This window comes from Crinia signifera, chromosome 5 (genome assembly GCF_055691185.1).
Source record: "Crinia signifera chromosome 5, ASM5569118v1, whole genome shotgun sequence".
Classification (NCBI taxonomy): Eukaryota; Metazoa; Chordata; class Amphibia; order Anura; family Myobatrachidae; genus Crinia; species Crinia signifera.
In genome coordinates this window covers 299,382,554-299,407,210 of record NC_139221.1, presented here as the reverse complement: position 1 = coordinate 299,407,210, position 24,657 = coordinate 299,382,554, and the positions used below count along the sequence as shown (strand labels likewise).

The window sequence follows — 24,657 nt, the reverse complement described above, 5'->3', positions numbered from 1 at the left end:
ATACACTGCTGAATTGGAGAGTGCCGCCTCCTGTCTTCATTTAGTAAGTGAAGTCGACTTCATCTGAGTTGTTTTTTGCTGCAAAGCCCGTGGGTGTATGCCTATGGAGTCTGGATACATGATTTTTGGCCTGGAGCACCGCGGTGGATGATATTTGCTGTAGGAGGGTGCCTGTCATTTGGAACGTTAACGAGGAGGGGTACGTGTCGCCCCATGGAGGTGCAGATTCTCTGACAGCATTACAGTGGCCCTGCATCCCTCCATAGATGGCCGCCACCACAGGGAAGACACGCTAGAAGTACTCCAGGCACCGATATTAGCTGTCGTTGCGCGTACTCTTTGAATTAGTCCCTTTGAGCGACCTCCAGGTGCCAATCAGGGCAGAAATGCTAAGCTTTGGAGAGTGATAGAGAGAGAGAGAGCGCCCACCCCGCATTCATCGATCAGAGGCGAATATAAAAGTTTTGAATTACTTCCGATGGGGAGAAAAATCACTTGATGTTCAGCAACCATCTAATGACTTCTCTCCCCTTCAACCACATACGAGGGGGGGGGGGGGGTGTTCTTGCGTGCTAACAGGGTGGGGGCATATGTTTTGCAGGGCGGTAGACGGTTGTGACCTATTCGCTAGGCTGCGAGTTTATGCAGCCTAGCAAACAGGTCTGAATTAGGCCCATTATTTCTCTCAGGTACTAATATAGAATGGACTCACCTCCCAATAAGCTGCAGTTTAAGTTCTGTATTCAATGCCGCGGCGTGTGGCTGGCATGGGGGTTAAACAGCGAGTATCGCAGAAAACCAACGATCCTCGCTGTTTAAACCGTCAGCCGGCTGCTCGCCCTATTCAACGTTCTGGGTGGAATCCCCGCTGTCACAGGACAGCGAGGATTCTAACTAAAAATAACTGTTGCTATTATTGTTTTTATAAAATATCTGTTTATTTTTAACATATGTTATATTGGTTAGTAATTTGTACATATATTTTTTTTTTTTAACTTTATTTTTCTGATCTGTATTTTTCTTCAAGACCCTCAATTAGCTTTAGATTTTAAGACATTATTGTTTTAGGAGCAGATCCAGTTGGTAGAAGCAATTTTCCACCCTGGTCAGATCCTATTGTGCTGTAGTGGTGGGGAAGAACAGATGTCACATGCACTACCTAAAGATTCGGAGTCTCGAGGAAGGCGTTTGTCTAAAAAAAAAACACTGCAGGAGATGTATCAAGCTTTTAAAAGTGATGAGGTTTCCCATAGCAACCTATCTGCTACCTATCATTTTATAGAATGCACTTGATAAAGTAGATGTTAGCAAACAAATGTAATGGTTGCTATGAGCAATTTCACTTGTTCCCTTCTCCCATTCGGCCAGATGTATCAAAGAGTGTTATTCATGTTATCACTCGTTATGAATGACAAATGGTCCTCCAATCAATCAGCTTCTGTCATTTTTCAAACACTTGACAGTTAGGAGGCTGATTTGCTGGAGCACCATTTATCATTTGGAACTAGTGATACCAAGAGTATCACTGTTTAATAAATCTGCCTTGTATAGAGAAGGCTTGATACCTCCCCCCTCATTAACCTGTTGCTGTCTGCTGTAGATCTGACACAGCAGGAATACTGTTATATACTGTACATGTGTTTGTGCAGGAAATGCAATCCTTTTTTTTTTACTGGACTCCAGAAATGGCCCTAATCTTTGCACAACTTTTGGTATTCTTTATATAGAATAATATATGTTTTTCAAATTAATCTGAAAGTTGTCAGTACAGCCACACAGCAGAACTGACAACGCATTTACATGGTTCTAACTTAACAACAAAATGAATATTGCGTTGGTCCATGGTGGCTGTGCCACTACCAATTCTGAAAGAACTGGTAACCCCATCGCCAAGGGGCCACGCCCGATAGCCATGCAATAACAGCCACGGGTGGGGGGGGGGGGGGAGGGGGAGGGGGAGGGGGATAGGATGGGTTTCTTTTGTCTCAGGTTCCCAAGCCTGTATGTGGGTCTCTTTGTCTCAGGTTCCCAAGCCTGTATGTGGGTCTCTTTGTCTCAGGTTCCCAAGCCTGTATGTGGGTCTCTTTGTCTCAGGTTCCCAAGCCTGTATGTGGATCTCTTTGTCTCAGGTGCCCAAGCCTGTATGTGGGTCTCTTTGTCTCAGGTTCCCAAGCCTGTATGTGGGTCTCTTTGTCTCAGGTTCCCAAGCCTGTATGTGGGTCTCTTTGTCTCAGGTTCCCAAGCCTGTATGTGGGTCTCTTTGTCTCAGGTTCCCAAGCCTGTATGTGGGTCTCTTTGTCTCAGGTTCCCAAGCCTGTATGTGGGTCTCTTTGTCTCAGGTTCCCAAGCCTGTATGTGGGTCTCTTTGTCTTAGGTTCCCAAGCCTGTATGTGGGTCTCTTTGTCTCAGGTTCCCAAGCCTGTATGTGGGTCTTTTTGTCTTCTGTTCCCAAGCCTGTATGTGGGTCTCTTTGTCTCAGGTTCCCAAGCCTGTATGTGGGTCTCTTTGTCTCAGGTTCCTAAGCCTGTATGTGGGTCTCTTTGTCTTAGGTTCCCAAGCCTGTATGTGGGTCTCTTTGTCTCAGGTTCCCAAGCCTGTATGTGGGTCTTTTTGTCTTCTGTTCCCAAGCCTGTATGTGGGTCTCTTTGTCTCAGGTTCCCAAGCCTGTATGTGGGTCTCTTTGTCTCAGGTGCCCAAGCCTGTATGTGGGTCTCTTTGTCTCAGGTTCCCAAGCCTGTATGTGGGTCTCTTTGTCTCAGGTTCCCAAGCCTGTATGTGGGTCTCTTTGTCTTAGGTTCCCAAGCCTGTATGTGGGTCTCTTTGTCTCAGGTTCCCAAGCCTGTATGTGGGTCTCTTTGTCTCAGGTTCCTAAGCCTGTATTTGGGTCTCTTTTTGGTTCCCAAGCCTGTATGTGGGTCTCTTTGTCTTAGGTTCCCAAGCCTGTATGTGGGTCTCTTTGTCTCAGGTTCCTAAGCCTGTATTTGGGTCTCTTTTTGGTTCCCAAGCCAGAGCTGTTGCTTTAATTCAGACGACGATCCAGTGCCAAGGAAAGGTGAGAGCATTCCTGTGACTGGCACATCTCTCCTGCCAGGTTAGTTATCTGCAGGTTCAAGTTCTTCAGGGAGTCCAGCTTCACTATCAAGGTCCTGTGAAGCTTCATCAGCAGCAGTCTTATGGCAATATCGTCTGTAACAAATGATGCCCAGTGCTATTGCAGCGAACGCTAGACCGAAAATGACAACTGTTATGCCGGTGATCATCAAATAATAGGTGTTCTCCAGATTCAGATTTTGTTTCAGCTCATCGCTCAGGTCACTTTCTTTAGCTGCTTCTTTTGGAGGAGTTTCTTCTTTATAGTCTGAAGTTGGATTATTCTCCTCATAATAGATGTTAGTTCCATCATCTTGGGCCAAGCGATCTTCAGCTGCCCGAATTGGGGCTCCATTGCCCTCAGTAATCACTAATATTAGCAAAACGAATATCTGTATACACAGCATCTTCAATACAGGTCTGATTCCACTGACAACTACCTTTCAAATGGTTCCTGATGATCCTGATGCAGCCTATGACATCACAATCAGTCACAGCCTCATGATGAAATGTCCTGTGATGTCATAATGGAAACCAGAGAAGTGGCTGGGACCTTATTAGAGGCAATTTGTATTATACAAAAGATGAAAAGGTTTTGTCATCCATAGAGCACAAACTATTAGTTATTTGTCAGAATTATATAAGTCAGTTAAATATTAAAATGAAGAAAAAAGTGTAAAAAATTTTTTTTTATTTTTTTCCAATGAGATTCCTGGTTCAGTTAGATTACCTGAACACATTACTGCTTGCCACGAGTTTCCATCATCAACCATTAAAGAAAGAGCTACCTTTTCCCCAATTAGTACCAGCTGTTCGCATTACATCGGGAAAATGAGTCTTTGATATTATGGGACAGGATAGTTTGACGCTATGGACCTAAAGGTGCCCATACACTAGTAAGATTTATCTTCAGATCTGGCTGGTTGGAACAAAAACATGGATATGGATGAGTGACAGTTTGGCAGCTTTCCAGCATTTCCAAGCAAATGGTCAACTGTCATTGTCTCTCATCCATAACCATGTTTTTGTTCCAACCAGACAAAGCTGCAGATAAATCTGCGTGTGTATGGCCATCTTTATTCAGATCTGAGCTCAGTACAAATTTGTGCGGAAAATGGGCAAAACCATGTGCACTGCAGGTGGGGCAGATGTAACCTGTGCAAAGAGAGCTAAATTTGGGTGGTGTGTGCTGAAACTAAAATCTACATTGCAGTGTAGAAATAATAATGCAGCCAGTATTTACCCTGCACAGAAACAAAATAACTCACACAAATCTAACTCTCTCTATACATGTTACATTTGCCCCACCTGCAGTGCACATGGTTTTGCCCATTTTCCGCACAAATTTGTACTGAGCTCAGATCTGAATAAGGCCCTATGTTTGGATCTCAAATATGCAATAGCATGGAGAGAGATCCGTGAGTCTATTCTATGACACTGGCACATTATACAGACCAATCCGATTTTGGGTGGAGTCTGCAGGGCTAAAGCACTGTTCTGTTACAGATGTAGCCAGAATATCAAACAAAGGAACATGGGTACGGATATCAGCCCAATAGCCAAACCAAGTGAAAAACTGGTTAACTAAAATAACTGGTTCCTACAGATGCACTGGTTGTGCCAACTGGAAACATCTTCTTACATTTGGCAGCTTCGAACACCCAATTTCAGGTATACGATATCCACTTAAACATTGGATGAATTGTGACACACGTTATGTTGTCTATTTGGTCCAGTGTTGAAAGACGCCATTCAGAGATCCTCTGTTACAAAAGCCCTAATGGACATAGATTTGCCTCTAGTGGCGAGACACTTTGCAATTTGTGGTCATACTATCAGTGACTGTAAATGTATGCCTATAGAGTACATACCACCACTATGACGCGGAGGAGATCGACATAAACAACTACTCACGCACGATTGTGTTATTGGATATACAAACTTAATGCGAGGAATCCTGACGGTTTAAAATTTTCCCATTGTTGTGATTGGCGCATAGACTGTGGTGCTAATTATAGGTTTATATAGGGTTCTCTTTGTGTATTATTTTTGTGTATTTTGTTGTTGGTTTGATACAGTGCTACAGTTTCTCTTTCTATATATAATTTTTTTATACTATATTATGTTGTTATTTAATATTGTGATATATATATGGTCGCTACGATCACTATTCGATTATGGTCTCCAATATTCAATATATCACTGGATTATGCCATAGATCAGTGGTAGCCAACCCTAGCCCTCGAGAGCTACCAACAGTTCACATTTTCCAGACAACCTTGCTGCTGCACTCATTAATCACTGACACATTTTAAAAGATACACAGATGGAGCTAATTAGCTCACTTGTGATTCTGTGAGGAGACCTGCAAAACATGCACTGTTGGTAGCTCTCGAGGACTAGGGTTGGCTACCCCAGCCATAGATCATGAGTCTTCAAACTGTGCCCCTCCAGATGTTGTGGAACTACATGTCCCAGCATGCCCTGACAGTTTTGGCATGCTCTTCTAGGAAAAAATGTGGCAATGCATGTTGGAACATGTAGTTTCACAACATCTGGAGGGCCACAGTATGAAGACCCATGCCATAGATGATCAGTATTTGCAGTCGACATGGTGACTGTATTATTGTTGTTACTGGAAACATCACCTCTGCTCCGGTCGTCTGTCTGTGGCTATGGACGTTTGGTTCTGGCGTCACTCCCCTTAGGTCGTGCCGATTTGGGTTGTGTCTAGAACCACTTCTATTCTTTGACAAGGATGTGATGTTGTGTGAGGGCGGAAGTTGTAGATGCCCTCACAACAGTGTATATTTCATCTATAGTTTCCATAGAGGGTGGGTGATTTTATTTTGTTGCAAGTGGATTGTACCCGTTTTGCTCGCCCTGCTTTGGCACAGTGTCTCATTTTGCTCACCACACCATTATTTCTTCTCCATGTATACTTGGACCCAGTAGCTGATTGGAAAGTCAAAAGACGGAAGTGGTTCTAGCCACAACCATGCTGATTGTAAGGCCCATGAGGGGGGTGTTGTAGAGTAACTGAGCGCAGTGGGACTAGGCTTACATACAAATCAAATGTGCAAGTGTTTGTTTGCCCTTGCACATGTGATTTGTGTGTCAGCCGTCCTGAGGAAGGGGCTTCAGCCTCAAAAACGTTGACAATTTCCTGACCCTGCTTTTATTTACTTATCAATACACTGCTGAATTGGAGAGTGCCGCCTCCTGTCTTCATTTAGTAAGTGAAGTCGACTTCATCTGAGTTGTTTTTTGCTGAAAAGCCCGTGGTTGTCTGTCTATGGAGTCTGTATACATGATTTTTGGCCTGGGGCACCGCGGTGGATGATATTTGCTGTAGGAGGGTGCCTGTCATTTGGAACTTTAACGAGGAGGGGTTCGCAGCGCCCCATGGAGGTGCAGAGTCTCTGACAGCATTACAGTGGCCCTGCATCCCTCCATAGATGGCCGCCACCACAGGGAAGACACGCTAGAAGTACTCCAGGCACCTATATCAGCTGTCTCCTTTGCAGCGGCGGCGGCCATCTTTAATGCTGTCAGAGACTCTGTACCTCTGTGGCGCCGATCCTCCCGCAATAAAATGATTTAACTCTTCCTGAGCAAGAGCATTTGGGCAACGAGCATGGAACCTCTGGCAAAGAGATTGTAGGTATGCAGCACTTGTGTGCTTAACAGTGAAATTAATCGCAGAAAAATTATGCGATTAATCGCAATTAAGAATTTAATTGTTGCCCAGCACTATGTGTGTGTGTGTATGTATATATGTGTATACTGTATATAGATGATATATATAATATACTGTATTGTCCTCCTGCCAGTCACACTTGTTCTCTGTATTACTGATCCGGTATAACCTATCCCTTATTTTCCCCCGACATGTGTGTGACTGCAATGCAAGAACATGTCCTTAATATATATCCTTACTGCTCAGCCTGTAATTCTTTCATGTCCAAATCTTCTTCACCTCTGTTTTTTTCCCCGTTTGGCTGAAGCTTAATATTTCTTTTGAAATTGTAAATAAAACGAGAGTCTCTGCGGTGTGCGATAAGCGGCAATGGGGTCGGAGTAATAGGATTCTGCCTCGGCTGCAGCCTCTGAATGCGCCTCTATCTCGTACAGTAATAATCACAGAGCGCTGTAAGAACCATAGTTACGTGGGCTGCACTTCTTATCCCGTCGTCGCATCTCTACATTCAGAGCAGCAGGACCTTTCCAAAGAACCGGACCATAATACAGCAGATCTGTCTTTATAAAGACTGTTATTATGCTCCCTGTATTTACAGTATAGTTCTCTCAGCGTCTTATATCCCAGAAGATGACTGGTTACAGATTGGATTAAACAAGCGTCCTTTTCCTTGTGGTTATAGACTCGTTCTTACCGTTACAGACACTCAGATACACATGACTGTGTTGTATTCCCCCCGAGATACGGCTACTAATCCCTTCTACAGCGGAACAGTGCCGGAGATAATGCATTTTACAATCAGAGTGTACCCCTGCAGACGCAGGTATGACGAAGCCTGATTGGGGCGGGGGTCTGGCGTGAAATCACGTCAGCGCCCGCCCCGAATTCGACCATCGCCGGCCAGGAAAAGAGTCAGTTTAGACTGACTTTTATCTGCAAAGGGGCAAAACGTAATTCGATGGTGAGGGACCATCGAATGATTTTTCTCCAGTGCGGCCACATGCGAGTGGATGTGTGTGTGAACGCATTTACTCGTATGCTTCTGCGGGGGATTTGTTCGGCGGGTCGGCGTTTACCTGCTCGCTAGGCAGCTAGTATATGCCTGCCTAGAGAACCGGTCTGAATCAGGCCCTTTTTAGGAAGCAGAGTGTTAGGAAAAAAAAGATGTATATCATCCCGAACTGAAGGCAATCCCCCCCCCCCCCAGATTGGTAATTCACTGATAGTTATAGGGACTGTAGTGTCAGTACATACTAACACTTTCCAAATGCTTGACCGTCTACAGACAAAACCAGCTCTCCGCAGGGCTATTTGGGAGAATGTAGTTATAACCTTTCACTAGAATAAGGCTCCGAGCTGAAGAACACACTAGTGTTGGTATACTGTATGTTCCTGGAATACTAATAGGCTGAATCTTGAAGTGCTGCCTTCACTAGGAGAAGTATATTTTGAATTAAACTTGCTTTTTATGTTAGCAGGCAGTTGGGCCTGAGTTTGCGTCTCACCCTTTTATACATTGGGGTTTATTCAGGTTGATTAGTCAGCCTTGCGAGCAGTGGCGTAACTAGCTTTTGGGCGCCCCCCGCCGTTAAAGGGAGGGCGCCCACCCACGCACCCCGCCGCACCACCCACCCACGCACCCCGCCGCACCAACCCCTGCCCGCCCCGCCGCACCAACCCTCGCCCGCCCCGCCGCACCAACCCCCGCCTCGACGCCCATGCAATCCCCCCAGTCTTACCTGGCTACGCTCAGTACGCGCTGGTCCCGGCTCCCTTCTTCTGCTATGAGGACCACCACAAAATGTCTGCCCCCATGCAGCAGACAGTTTCAGAGAACTATCTGCTACATGGGGGCGGACATTTTGTTGTGGTCCTCATAGCAGAAGAAGGGAGCCGAGACGAGCGCGTACTGAAGACTGACAGGTAAGACTGTGGGGGATGGCGGCATGGTGTAACTATAGCACTGCAGCCCCCGGCGCCCGCACATGCACAGCGCCCCCCCGCAGTCGCGGGGGCTGCGGTGCTATAGTTACGCCCCTGCTTGCGAGTCCACCAAACCCAATCCGGCGAACGACCGCCCCCTCAAAGTGCGGCTTCGCCCGAACAGCTGCGAATGGATGTTTTGTATAAACATCCATTCGCATGGCTCGGGTAACCTCCCACATCTTTCGACGGTCACCTACCATCGAATGATGTTTAGCGTGCACGCATATATAAGTGACTTTTCAGTTACTTACATTTGCGTGCACGCTGGCGTGGATATAGGCGGGCAGCTGACATCCGGTTATGTCAGCTACCCGCCCCCCCACACCCGCGTCACTGCCTCATTACCATGAGAACGCCCAGCATATGGTAATGAGGCAGCCCGGCGCCCCCGCCCATCTCCGCCCCCCCACGCCGGCATCGGTGTGCACCTGGCGACCTGAAAGGTCGGCGTGGGTGCACACACCATACGCGATACCCGCCTGCGCATGCGCAGACGCGCAACATCGGTACTGCGTGCGAATGCACGCAGTACCGAATGGATTTGAATCAGGCCCATTGTATGAGGGTGGTTCAGTAAAGGGGCCTACACACATAGCGAGTTGCTGAGCATTGTGAGCGATGCTAGATCACTCAGCACACAGTGATGTGTCAGCGCTGTGTGCCGAGCGATCTGTCAGGGCCAGTGTCCTCCGGTGAGAACACTGGCCCTTCCCGACGATTACGAGATTAATATCCACCATGCTGGATATTAATTGCTTGGCGACAACGATGCGCATCACTATCGATATGCCCCTACACGTAGCATTTTTTAAGGGATCTAGTGAGATTGCTTCGAAAATGCCCCTAGATCGCTAGGTGTGTAGGCCCTATAAGTAGGATAACAAGACCTCTCACATGTATAATGTTCTCATTTTCTTTGTAACTTCCTGCCAGGGCAGGTAGACCATCAACATGAGGTGTAAGATGACCCGCATGGTCAAATATTGAGGTGCGTAGTGTGATCAGATTTCTGCATCTAAAGGGAACATTAGTTACTGATAACGCCATGCCATGGAAAAAGGTTTGGGTTGGTGTTCTGCCTTTAGAAATAGCAGTACAGATGTTCAAGATGAGCAGCAGTACGTCCACTACAGATGACTGTTTGTGTCTCATCGAAGGTCTGACTTGGGAGCATAGACGCATTTTGTTTAGTGATATTGCTGATGAAATGTTTTTTTCCAACGCTGGTGTGTTGTGTGCTTGGTGGGCCATCCAGTGACACTGGTTCTCAATACCAAGGCATTTTATGGTTTGTTCATACACTTAGGTGGTGAAGTGGTTAGCAGTGCTGGCTCAGAGCACTTGGGCCATGGTGAGGGGAACCTCTGTGTGGAGTTTGTATATTTTCAGAGTGTTTGCTGTGTTTCCTCTAGGGATGCAAGCGTCATATAAACATATCACATACTAGTGGGTTAATTGGTGTGTAACTCAACAGTTAAAAGCATATATATGTACAGTGCACAAACTGCATGTCAAACACAGCTTTTGCGAAACAGGCATCATACCTCCATTTGTCATTGTCATACAAGCGATATGTTCAGCTGGATATTTGGTGGGTGAGGATGTAAATCTGCTTTGTAATGGAATTTCAGATTTGGGTTGCAGAGGTTGACCCTGCACTGTTCCTGTTTCAGGGTTACCTTGAAGAGTTGGTCCGCCTGCGGGAAGTCCAGCTTTCTGACTCCGCCTCCCAACACAAGTTATTAACTCAGAGGATTAAAGACATAGAACTGAACCACAAGCTGGAGAAAGAGCAGCTGGAATATATCATTGTAGAGCTTCAGGACCAGCTGTAAGTATGAGAAAAGTATTCCTAAAATGCACCGAACACCCCTATCCACACAGGCGGCATAGGAGTGCACTGGTATGCCCCACCATGCTTCATACAGCCCAACCAATATGTAGTGTCTAAATCCTGGATCTCAGCGAGCTCCCTGGGAGGAAGACAGCCTCTTTCTGAATCTAAGATGGCCAATGTGAAGCTATTGTATTCCGAGCAGAGCAGTTTCACATCGGCCATCTTGGATCCAAAACGAGGCTGCCTCTTCTTTGGGAAACAGCTGAGATACTGGAGACAAAAGCAGTAACCTCTCAAGGGTTGGTAACCTATGTCCGCAGGGGTGGTCATTTGTGTTAGCTGCCTATGTTCTGACATGGGGCTGGGTCTCAGACCACTTGCCCTGAGCATGCTCAGGCCTGGAGAAAGCTGAGTTGGATGGAATCTTGCACCTTCTGTTGTCTTGCTTGTCACGGATATTGTTGCAGACTGCAAAATTGCCTGTCTCAGTTCTGTACAGGCTCTGGGTGCTTTTTAAATTTCCTTTGGTGAGAATACACAGCAATATTTTTATGATCAAAGCTCATGCTGACTTTATCTTCTCTGAAAGAGCCTCTCAATAATAATAATTAGGCATGGTGTTTTAGATAGAAGATATAATTAGTGTGTCTCACTCAGAGTTCAGTTTGTGTGTGTCCGGGTGTTTGCTCATTAAAATGTAACACTCGCTGTTGTGGAGGTTTGGAGAGAGTCTCGTTGGGTTTATAAAAATTAGAGTAATACTGAGCTATTATTTATGTTTGCCACAGTACAGGCGTTAATTGCAGATGGAATATGGGAAATGTACTTTTATATGAAGACTGTACTTTTCAATATGGGTCATGACACCAAAAAAAAAAAAGATTCAATATGTTCAAAGGTATTCTGATTTTGATTTCAAAATATGACAGGAAATAATCACTGTGCCAGCACTAATTATGCAAATGTTAAAGGGGTACAGTCCTGAATCTAACTGATGTTGACCATTGTTACATGTATGTATTTTTCTGTGCATTTTATGATCATGTGTCAGGTGTATTTTCTCATGCGTATTGGGTCTGTGTATAAATTTGTGTATAGTGTGCGTGCTAACCTATAAACTCACCTGATCAGTGTTACAACATTGTCATTAACACATTGGTAGATGTTAAAGAGGATTTAAATGTTCCCAGATCTGGTCTTTGCAAGACTTCTCCCTTAGATCGATACTGATGTACAATCTTTCCCTAATGTCAGACCATAAAGTTATCATAAGTATGTGGTGCCATCGGGATGCACGTGTGCAAGCAAAGGCCAATAGAGAGGGAACCCTCCTCTCTCAACTGAGGACTTGAAGGTCATTGTGATTTAAACATTCTTGAACAACTGATCTTTTAAGATGCAGTAACGGTGTTGTGTTAATTACAAGTTATAGAGGGCATTTATAAACAATGCATTTTGTTATGCAATGGAAGGGTTGTTAGTAACATGGTAATTCCACTCATGGAGGGAGGTTGGTGCTGTTCAGTAGAATGCATAGCTCTGAGGACATCCGCTGGCGAGGAAATACAGTTAACTCGGCTTCAGTTAAGCTAGGCCTATTGTCTGCGAGCCACCGATTGAAGCTGGCATCAAGCACAGTAGTGGGGGGCAGTTTAGGCATTATAGATCAAAGACAAACCATATGTGATCTGTTTTGATTTAAAACTAATTTTTCAGCGATCGCTAGGAGCTTCTAAAATCTTATTAATATAACTGAAGTCTATACACAGGTTTGGAAATCACTAGGTTTCAGAGAAATGAATCAATCAGACAACAATGTTGAGATTTTTCGACTCGTATCATAGCTTTTAATAACCGAGATGCCATATTTTATGTAGTCATTACACAATTATTTGAAAATGTAACTTTACGTGTGGGAGTTCTGGGATGGTCCAAGGTATAATAAACTTGTGATCCAATCATCAGAGACTTTGGTGACATCATCCATGGGGTTGGGTAATCATCTGGTAAAATGTATTGGCAGTAGGTTCATACTGGTGATCAATTTTCTAAGTTGAAGCCTGTACCCGCATGTCCTGCCTTTCCTATCGTTCCTCTTGGCCAAACTGGTGGTTGTTCTGTGTAAGTTTTCCTTTTTTATTTGAAATTGCAGCACATCAGCAGTTATTCTGTAAAACATTTCCGCAGCTAAGCATTATACTCCATTTACAAATAAAGTGTTTTTTTTTTAGTCTGTTCAATATGTGCAAGATAGCCAAGTATTTGAGGAAGCTATTGGATTGCTATTGTCACTCTATATCAGATATATTAGCTAACTGCCGGGTAGTCTGTGCCGCCGATCCTGCTAAATTGTACAGCAACTGTCATTGATTATTAGAAGCAGTGGTGGTAGTGGTAACCGTGTGGTAGGTTGTGTCGCCAAGCCTGTGCATTTGCGATAGTGTTAGGGAAATCTGTGGCTCCTTTATTTACCAGGTTGCACTTTGTAACTGTCATCATCAACAATTTTCTTATGGAAACCATAGTGGTGATAGGATTGACAATAATCAACCATTTCCCCCCAAAAGGTCCAAAAGATCGCAGGGTGTAATTGGTTTAGTTCCTGAGTTGATTGTATATGTTACATCAGAGAAACATCCCTGTGTAAAATGCATTTTAGTCAGTTTAAATGATTTCATTATTTGTGTTCTGTTTGGATAGCACCACAATGATGTGTTAGAATCCATTCCCGACCTCATTTTAATATTTTATGAATCAATTTGCTTAAGTATATTATTTTACAAAGGGCATATGAAAATGGATGAGAAAATGTAGTAACTGAAGCCCCGATTAATTTTGGGATGCTAAAAATGAGACTCGACGTGTTTTATTATGGTAAATCCTTGTAAAGCCTGTTGATATCGCCCGAAAAATAACTGTTTTCAGGCTAAAACACTTTCAGACGGCAAAACTGGCTTTGACCAAGTATTTGAAAACGTTTTTAAAAACGGGTCTGCCAGCTAAAACCCCTTTCACACCGCATGTCTTTAACCCCTTCCCGACATTTGACGTATATATACGTCATGGCCGGGATGTACTTCCCGACACATGACGTATATATACGTCATGACTTTAAACTGTCCCCGCGTCTATAGACGCGGTGACAGTTTAAACATGTCTGCTGTCCCTGACAGCAGACATGTCCCTGCATGCCCAGGGGGGGTGGCGATGCCTCCCCCCCGTCGGCGATCGCTGTGATTGGCTGTTCAATGTGAACAGCCAGTCGCAGCGTTTTCCTGTGTTACCGGCGAATCAGACGCTCGGTAACACAGGTGTCAATCACCGCCGGGTGTGAGGGGGCATGAGGGGGTCACCGGTGATGACCACACCTCACCCCACCTCATCCCACCTGCCCCCAAGGCTGTGATTGGTCCGTCGGACCGACGGACCAATCACAGCCAAGGCGCGTCATTTAAACTAACGGTGACTGCGCTGCAGACGCCATTCCGGTCTGGAATAGCGTGCAGAGCGGTCACCGGCCACTCTGTCGTGATATACATACCTGAACCTTGCCTGATACTTACCTGATCACTGCTGATCACCGCTGGTAGCGTGCTGCCAGCAGCTGGATGCTTTCTGGATCTTGTGACTTCCTGTGTCCTGCTGCTGCAGTGTCATAGAGTCACAGATCATGAGAGATAGTGACAGATAGTGACAGAGAGTGATAGAGAGTGATAGAGAGTGCTATATTTTGTGTCTGCTGCACCCCTTTTGTGCTGATCAGTATATCTGTGCTGATCAGCAACTTTTTTTTTTTTTATATATATATACCTGTCAGTTGCACCAAAGGTTGTGCTGCCTGTGCAACTGACTGCTGCCCCCCCTTTTGTGCTGATCAGTTTAAATTAATTAACTGATCAGCAACTTTTTGGGGGTCCAGGGTTTTTTTTTTTATATATATACCCTGTCAGGTTGCACCCACAGTTGTCTGCCTGCTGCCCCTCACTGCTAATCAGTGTCGCATCACTGCATCACTGATCTGCAGTTTTTTTTGGGGGGGGGGGGGGGGGGATTGCAGTGGGGTTTTGTTTTTACACCCACGTTGCTTTTGTGGGTGCTTTTGTGGGTGTCCTGTGGCCGCTGATCAGTGACGTACATCACTGAACAGCATTTTTGGCACAGGGTTGATATCATTTTTTTTCTGCAGTTTTTTTAAATTGTTTTTTTTTTTTGGAGAGTGCTGTGGTTTATTACACCCACGTTGCTTTTGTGGGTGTCCTGTGGCCACTGATCAGTGACGTACATCACTGAACAGCATTTTTGGCACAGGGTTGATATCATTTATTTTCTGCAGTTTTTTTAAATTGTTTTTTTTTTTGGAGAGTGCTGTGGTTTATTTTTTTTTTTGTTTTTACACCCACGTTGCTTTTGTGGGTGTCCTGTTGCCTTTGAGCGCTGTTCAGTGGCGGACGTTACTGACCAACATCTGTGCTCAATTTTTTGCGCAGGACCTTTTTTTTTTTTTTTTTAACCCCTTCAATTTTTTTTTTTTTATTGGGATCAAATTCCTGTATAAAGTATTTTTTTTTCTGCACTACATACACACTACATACCCCCCGTGTTGAAATAAAGTTTGTACCCCCCCTACACTATTACACTTGCAGAAACACAAAAATAAAAATGGCATCCCAAATGTCATCCCAAATGTCATCCCAGTCATCCAGAAGAATGTATTCAGCGGAGGAGGCATATGCCATGCTTGCCTCTGACTCTGACACAGCCAGTGATGCAAGCGGGGAATTTGAAGGATTCGTCTTAAGCTCCTCTAGTGATGAGGGACCCCCTCAAAGACGCCCCCGTAGAGCAGCTGAGACCCCCCCCCCCCAAAATGATTGATCCCGTATGGACCCCACCACCAGACAATTTTGAGCCCCAGGTTCCTGAGTTTTTGGCCATCCCAGGAATCCAATTTGATTCAACAGGTCTCAGAGAAATTGACTTTTTCAAATTATTTTTCTCTGATGATTTTATAAATTTAATGGTGGACCAAAGTAATTTATATGCCCAGCAGTTTATTGCTCAAAACCCCACGTCATCATTTGCTAGGTGGACCCCTGTAGATGCAGTAGAGATGATGACGTTTTGGGGTCTGGTGTTACATATGGTCATAGTAAAAAAGCCAGAAATTAGGCAATATTGGAGTACAGATGTTCTGTACAGCACCCCATTTTACCGTATGGCCATGACTCGGACTCGTTTTGAGATAATCCTTACATTTTTACATTACACCGATAATGCACAGTGCCCACCCAGAGATGATCCCACCTTTGACCGGCTATTCAAAGTCAGGCCGGTCATTGATCATTTCAGTGCCAAATTTGCAGAGATGTACATCCCTGAAAAATGTATTTGTATCGACGAGTCCCTTATACAGTTTAAAGGAAGGGTTCAATTCCGCCAGTACCTTCCCAGTAAGAGGGCAAGGTATGGCATAAAAATGTATAAACTGTGTGAAAGCACCTCAGGGTACACCCACAGGTTTAGGGTATATGAAGGGAAGGATTCAAGAATTGAACCGCCAGAATGCCCCCCCTCCCTCGTAGGTGTTAGTGGAAAAATTGTCTGGGATTTAGTGCACCCCTTCCTGGATAAAGGTTATCACCTCTATGTGGATAACTTTTACACTAGCATCCCCCTGTTTAAGGCCCTTGGTTCAAGAGGTACAGCAGCTTGCGGTACTGTGCGCAAGAACCAAAGAGGCCTCCCAAAAACGCACGTTGCCCAAGTACTGAGAAGGGGTGAAAGCAGGGCACAATCCACCGAAAATATGTTGTTGGTCAAATATAAGGACAAGAGGGATGTCCTTATACTGACAACAATTCATGGAGACAGTACCACCTCCATCCCTGTACGAGGTACCAGTACCCACACCTCAAAACCTAATTGTATCCTAGATTACAATAAGTACATGGGCGGAGTGGATCTTTCAGATCAGGTACTGAAGCCGTACAGTCCCCTGCGGAAAACAAAAATCTGGTACAAGAAGCTGGCCGTGTATATCATCCAGATGGCACTGTATAACGCTTACGTGCTATTCCGTTCTACCAGCCAGAGGGGGACATTTATGCACTTTCAAGAGGAAGATTTGGGGGGTAAGTATGTGGTGGGACAATCCTAGGATTAACCCAGCACACACTACCTGGCGCTTGGCAACGCTGTTAAGTGTAATAAGACCAATGCTGGTTTTAAATAGAATTTAGTTTTAGTTTTTAAACAGCTGCAGCATGCACTTCTATGAGTCTGCCTTGACTCATACAAACAAGAAACAATTTGGGGTAGGTTAAAGTGTATTGCGCTGCTGTTTAGTAATTGATTAATTAAAACACACTAATTGGCTGTGAAAAAATATACAGGACACACTGTGTAGATTTTTGGTTTTATATATGAAATTAGAAAATTAACAGTACATGTATACACATTTATTGTCTAAATAGAAACATAAATTAAAAACACATTTATATAAAATTAGCCATAAATTAATAGCATGAATTGAGATCCCAAGGAATATAATGGTAATGCTACTAGCAGACCTTAGAGCAAATGCAGTCAATTTGCACTGATGTTAAAAGGATAATTAGTCCAGAACGTATGTATGCAATTGTAGGATATATAGTGCAGTCACAATTGTAGGTAATATGCTCACCCTTTTTCCGTGCTGGTTTTGTTTGGATGGATGAAGGCAGGGGATAATTTCTTTCAGCGTTTGGGTCCAGGTGATGGGTAGATGGTAGCTCCCTTTCTTATATACTGTGTACTCCTCTCGGCACTGGGCCGGTGTAGCCTGCGTGCGGTTTGCTTTTGAGGGCACCGCAGCAGTAAAGGAGTATTATGGTATATTCACCCAATGATGTTGGAGAGCTGCTCCTGTTGTAGCATGGAGAGCGGCTAGCTGGAATAGCTGATGGCCGGCAGCAGGGGGGTATGCTGCACTTCAGCTGGAACTGGATTGGAAACGCTGAATTGATGGTGAGTCAGTGGATAGGTTAATGTCCACAGTATGATCTGTGTTAGCGCAGATAATTTGCGGCTGTGAACCAGCGGCAGGGAGCAGTACGCCGACAGGTGGATCAGCGTCCACAATGGGGTGGTTGTGGTTCAGGATACCGGCAGCGTGAAGCGGGCGTCCTTCAGATGACTTGCGGCGGTGAGCTGGTGAGTGAAACAGCACTCACAGTGTAATCTGCGGTTAACGCAGTCAGGATTACCAGCGGTGGGGAGCAGTAAGCCGGCAGGTGGATCAGCGTCCACAATGGAGTGGTAGTCTGTACCAGGGCAGCATTTTCCTAACGAAATCCCCTCCACTGCAAGAAAGGGCAGGACACAAAAAAGGTGCAAAGTTTGCTATAAAAAGGGAATAAGAAAGGATACTATTTTCCACTGTGAAACTTGCCCCGACAAACCCGGCCTATGTATAAAGGAGTGTTTTAAAATATACCACACATCTATGGATTATTAGGTTCATCATTTCACCGTGCTTCGGGGGTCTTGCTAATGCCACATAGCACCCACCATTCATTCCACCAGAATCTGAGCTGCAAAATCCAAAAATCACTCCTTCCCGTCTGAGTCCTGCCATGCACCCAACTGGTATTTTTTGGTCACATATGAGGCATTGCCATACTCGGGAGAAATTGGGGCACAGATTTTGGGGTGCTTTGTCTCCTTCATTCCTTGTGAAAATGAAAAATTTGGAGCCAGAACTGCATTTTTGTGTAAAAAATGTAATTTTTCATTTGCACAGCCCAGTTGTATCAAAATTGGTGAAACCCCTGGGGGTTTGAAATGTACACTATACCCCTAGATGAATTCCCTGAGGGGTGTAGTTTGCAAAATGGGGTCACTTGTGGGGGGTTCCACTGTATTGGTGCTCTGGGTGTCTTGCTAATGCGACATAGCACCCACCAACATTCCACCAGAATCTGTGCTGCAAAATCCAAATATCACTCCTTCCCTTCTGAGTCCTGCCATGCACCCAAATGGTATTTTTTGGTCACATGTGAGGCATTGCCGTACTCGGGAGAAATTGGGGCACAGATTTTGGGGTGCTTTGTCTCCTTCATTCCTTGTGAAAATGAAAAATTTTGAGCCAGAACTGCATTTTTGTGTAAAAAATGTAATTTTTCATTTGCACAGCCCAGTTGTATAAAAATTGGTGAAACCCCTGGGGGTTTGAAATGTACACTATACCCCTAGATGAATTCCCTGAGGGGTGTAGTTTGCAAAATGGGGTCACTTGTGGGGGGGTTCCACTGTATTGGTGCTTCGGGGGTCTTGCTAATGCGACATAGCACCCACCAACATTCCACCAGAATCTGAGCTGCAAAATCCAAATTTCACTCCTTCCCTTCTGAGTCCTGCCATGCACCCAAATGGTATTTTTTGGTCACATGTGAGGCATTGCCGTACTCGGGAGAAATTGGGGCACAGATTTTGGGGTGCTTTGTCTCCTTCATTCCTTGTGAAAATGAAAAATTTGGAGCCAGAACTGCATTTTTGTGTAAAAAAATTTAATTTTTAATTTGCACAGCCCAGTTGTATCAAAATTGGTGAAACCCCTGGGGGTTTGAAATGTACACTATACCCCTAGATGAATTCCCTGAGGGGTGTAGTTTGCAAAATGGGGTCACTTGTGGGGGGGTTCCACTGTATTGGTGCTTCGGGGGTCTTGCTAATGCGACATAGCACCCACCAACATTCCACCAGAATCTGAGCTGCAAAATCCAAAAATCACTCCTTCCCTTCTGAGTCCTGCCATGCACCCAAATGGTATTTTTTGGTCACATGTGAGGCATTGTCGTACTCGGGAGAAATTGGGGCACAGATTTTGGGGTGCTTTGTCTCCTTCATTCCTTGTGAAAATGAAAAATTTGGAGCCAGAACTGCATTTTTGTGTAAAAAAATTAATTTTTCATTTTCACTGCCCAGTTGTACCACAATTGGTGAAACCCCTGGGGGTTTGAAATGTACACTATACCCCTAGATGAATTCCCTGAGGGGTAAAGTTTGCAAAATGGGGTCACTTGTGGGGGGGTTCCTAACTTTTAGCATCTTATGGTGCCTAGAAACCTACATGGTGCCTAAAAAATAATCTCATAAAAAGGAGGCTCCAAAATCAAGTAGGTGCTCCTTCTATTATGAAGCCTGTGGTTTGGTCAACGTGCACACTAGGGCCACATATAGGATATTTATGAAAACAAAAGAATTGGGGGAATCAATTTTTAGTCACATTTCTCTAGTAAAATCTACTGTGTTCCTTAGAAAAATGTATTAAAATTGCAAATCTGCAAAAAAAATGAAATTTTGAAATTTCACCTACACTTTGTTTTTATTCCTGTGAAACACCTAAAGGGTTAACAAACTTCCAAAATGCTGTTTTGAATACTGTGAGGGGTGCAGTTTTTGAAATGGCATCATTTATGGGGGTGTCTCACATACAAGTCCCTCAAAGTCACATCAGAACTGAACTGGTCCCTAAAAAAATCAGTGTTTGAAATTTTCTTGAAAATTTGAGAATTTGCTATTCATATTTTAAGCCTCCTAGTGTCCAAAAAAATTAAAAGGATGTTGAAATAATGATGGAAACATAAAGTAGACATATGGTCTGTTAGTTATTAACTATTTTGAGTGGTATGATTATTTGTCTCACCAGCAGAAAATTTAACATTTTGAAAATTGCTAAATTTTCCATTTTTTTACAACATTTTGGTATTTTTCACAAAAAAACACAGACTGTATCGACCCAAATTTACCACTAACTTGAAGTACAATGTGTCACGAGAAAACAATCTCAAAATCACTGGGATAAGTAAAAGCAAAAAAAAGTTATCCCCACTTAAGTGATACATGTCAGATTTGAAAAAAAGGGCTCTGTCAGGAAGGCAAAAACATGCTGCGTCAGGAAGGGGTTAAACGGTATTTCAGAGCAGTTTTTATCCTTAAAAGGTATTTCAGTGCAGTTTTTGTTCCTTCACAACACTGAACCCGTTTTAACCCATAGAAAACAGTGAAAGATAAAAAACGGGTCTGAAACGGGTAGGACCCTGCTTTATCACCGTCTAGAAATACCAGTTCAATAGAACTGGTAAATTCACTCTGCACCTTTCAGACTGCACAAATTACCGTTTTAAAACGGTAAAAAAAACCGACAAAATAACAGGTAAAAAGTGCGGTCTGAAAGGGGTATTAGGGAGAAATTTACAAAGATCGAATGGGTAAAAATGCAGTCATTCCTACCCATGCGATCTGTAATACGGCTGGGTCCCGGTCATTGGCCGTATTCAGCTGATATTAATGCATACGCCATTGTTAGAACATGGCTTTATGCGGCCATATTGTTCTATGTGATCAGCAGATTAGAATACGAATTCACCAGCACGAATGACAAGTAGAACTTGTTTTGCTGAGCCTGCACAGATCAGTCAGATCCGTGCAGGCGTAAAAAAAGATTAAATAAATTAATAAAATGGCGTAGGGCCCCCCAGCCTTGCTATAACAAGCCCTGGGGTCATCAAACCAGTTTTTCTTTTTACCCATTTTTGGCTATCAGCCCTGTGTCCACCGCCCAGGGATACCGGGGACAGCCATGGGCAGAGGGGACCCCTTTATTGGTGGGGCCCCCCACTCCTCCAGGGTCCCAGCCCAGGCTGATCAGTCAGAGGTTAATGCTTTGGCTGGGGAAACTTGTATAAAAAAGTCTCCCCCGGCAGTGGCACTAGCCTGCTGACTGTTTGGGCTCGGTGCTGGATATCAAAATACAGGGGACCCCTATTCATTTTGTCCCCTGTATTTTAGGAGCCAGGACTGGCCCATGAGCCTGGTGCTGGTTATAGAAATACGTGAGGACCCTACTTTTTTGTCCCCCTGAATTTCTACAACCAGGAATGCTTCAGTGAGCCCAGGGCCGGTGGTAGCCAGATGGGGGGGAACCCATGCCGGGTTTTTTTTTTATTATTTGGATTTTTTTATTACACAAGGCAGCATTGCAGAGATCTGACTGTTCCGTGCGATGCTGCCTCATTGTACGTATTTGGTGGTTGTACAGTATATACGAATGGCTACAAATGGCTACGACATTTGAAAATATGAATCTGGAGAATACGGTAGCATCGTAAATTTGCCGTAGTCATTCGTATTTTTTGGGCCGTATTAGTAAATGTCCCCCTTAGAATCTATGATAAGTTCACAGACCTTTGTGTTTTTTTTTGCATCCGCAATTGCGAAAACAGGTAACTTATTGGAATTTTTTTTTTGCTGAACCTCTATCCTGCATAGCAACCCAGGTCCGACTGATTAACCCAGGTCAGAGTTGCTGGACCTGGGTTATAGGTTTTGGTGCTTTTACAGGTTCATACATCATCGCCCCAGCAATAACCTTTGGTCAAGAATGTGGTGCGAAAGGGATATTCGTATGTTATATCCAATGAACATTAGCACTAGGGTAATCTTAACACAGCTCAAACCTAATTAATTTATTCTCTGATGGAAAATAAAAATATTGTTTTTTTTTGTTTGTATTTTTTTAAATCCTTTTAAATAACAGTTTCTAACAAACCCAGTCACACACATGGGTTTATAAAATGAATGAAAGCTTTTTTGCTTACTACCTACAGACCACTCTGCCGTGGTTGAGTTAGAAGGTAGATGGGTATAATGATTAGCTGTGGTAAGCGGGTGTCACACAGTAAATGCATATAAATGTGATGGGAAGAGAGAATTGGAACATATTCACCTACAAATATTTAATGTACATTAAAGGCATTTATGTATAACGGACGACTGATCTATGTTCCTGTGAGTTAATGCTTCTCATACAATTTGCTTGTAGCCTTTGTGACTCCCATTTACTATAGTTTTCCTGTAATGTTGGAGGACTTCTGAACTAGACTTGTCATTATGTCAAATGATAGAGTTCTGTATGTGAGTATTCTCTGCTTAGCGATTGTCTACAAGAGCTTTGTTCAGATAATATTTTGTCTGTAGAACTGGCCAGTACCCAGGATAGAGCGCTGCTTATCCGGCAATTGACGTAAGTTGGGATGCCGATGTTTAGTATTCTAACTACCAGCATACCATCTGACGCAATGTTAACTGCATTCCCATGTAAACCGTAGTACAGTGTTAATTGTGGAAAATGAGAAATGTGGCTGCTTATGTGACTGTGAGTGTATATTGATAAGTTGTATCAAAAATGACAAATTCCAGCTGCTAGACGACAAAGCCATCAGGGTGTGCGTATGGGAATGACGTCCGTTTCTGATGCGTGAGTGGTCACTAAAACCCTTCAGAGTAATGTGTTCCACAGTATATATATTCCCTCGTCTTAATCCCATGAATGCCATTAAGTGCTAAAATGTATTTATGTATTCTAACGTGTGAATGAGTCATCTGGTTGTACTGTATTCAGCATTCCCACAGTGTGCCTGGCCATTGTTCCCTGCTGCGTTTATGTCAGGTGCAGATTATATCAGGTAGCTGATCTGTGCAGAACTGGATTAAGGCTTCAGGGGGCCCGGGGGGACTTAATAAAAGGGGGAGCCCTCTAAGGAATAAACAAACACACAGCATACATACACCCAACACACACACACCATGCATACACACACACACACACCATGCATACATACATACATACATACATGCATGCATATACACACACTGCATTCATACACAAACTACATACATACATACATACATACATACATACATACATACATACTGTAGATACATACACACACACACACACACACAAACACACAACAAACACAGTATACATAAGTACATACATACAAACACACACACACAAATACATCACTCAGCACTAACCAACAGAGGACAAGAGGGAGAGAGGGCCATCTTTTCCACTGGGCTGGATGGGCTACTGCCTGGGGGCCCCACAAGAATATGGGCCCCAGAGCAGATTAAGGCAGGGCAAAAACAAAAAATGAAATGTTGAAGCCCATTACACTGGGCTGAAAAGCCGCCCAGTGTGTATGGCCCGGTGATGAACGGGTATTACCAGCAGATGAGCGGCTTTGAGGACGGCTTTGCATAGCGCTGCACTATGCAAATCTGTGTCCCCTCCCCCCGCTGACTGCGCCAGGCAGGGGCAAAGCCTCTCAGTGTGTATGCACTGAGCGCCCCCCCCCCCCCCCCCCCCATTGATGACAGCGGTATAATCGCCCAGTGTGTATGGACTTTTACTTACAGCAATCCCATTAGCACTTGCCATCGGTGGTCGGCATACTGTACGTTATCCCCCTATCCTCCTCTTTCACTGATCACACTGAATTTCATACAGTACATTACTTCATCAGGCCCAATGTTATCAATGAGGAGCCCTGGCACTGTATTGCCCAGGGGCCCATAATGCTGTTAAAATGGCCCTGGAAGGAGATCAATCACTGACATGATCCGTGTGAGCATGGATCTTCTGCTGCTTGGGATCCACATGGCTGCTCAGTAGCTCCCTCTTCTGCTGGTGCCTGTGTTATGCAGAAAGCTCTGCAAGGAGCAGCAGCAGTGTATCATTCGTGCCGAGCGGGTGGCCTCAGCGAGTGCAGAGACAAGCCCCAAGGATAAAAAAAACCCGGCTGTGGATCTGTGCCAATTCAGCTGTAGTGGTACTAAGCTAAGTGCTTTGACTGTTGTGTGGCTGGGCTGCCACATGTCGCCTATCTGTGTTTTCAATTTAAAATATTCTAGTTGAATATCTCTTTTGAAACTAAAGGGCCTGATTCAGACCTGATTGCTCATCTGTAAATGTGAGCAAATAGCTGCTGCCTAGACAGAAAGAGCACCCCCACCCCCACCTGTGCAAATCTGCAAAAATATCACTTTTCAATATCCAGTGGCAAATCCATACGCAATTCATGAACCATCAAATGATTTTTCAAATCTGTGCAAATATGGACAAGTCTGATCCTACCGGTCATCTGCGACAAAGACCGGCTGACCGAGATGTCACAGCCCCACTCTGAACACGCCTGGGCCAGTCTGGCGGTTTTTT

General features: G+C 44.3%; 1 protein-coding gene across 3 annotated transcripts in view; it reads left to right on the top strand.

Moving 5' to 3' along the window:
• Positions 1 to 24,657, top strand: part of RUNDC3B (RUN domain containing 3B) — a 209,372-nt gene that overhangs the window by 123,053 nt on the left and 61,662 nt on the right. For all 3 annotated transcript variants that reach the window (XM_083189371.1, XM_083189373.1, XM_083189372.1), the window contains exon 8: positions 10,450 to 10,607. In XM_083189371.1, the coding sequence (XP_083045497.1) occupies positions 10,450 to 10,607 (158 nt within the window). The remainder of the gene's footprint in view (positions 1 to 10,449; positions 10,608 to 24,657) is intronic.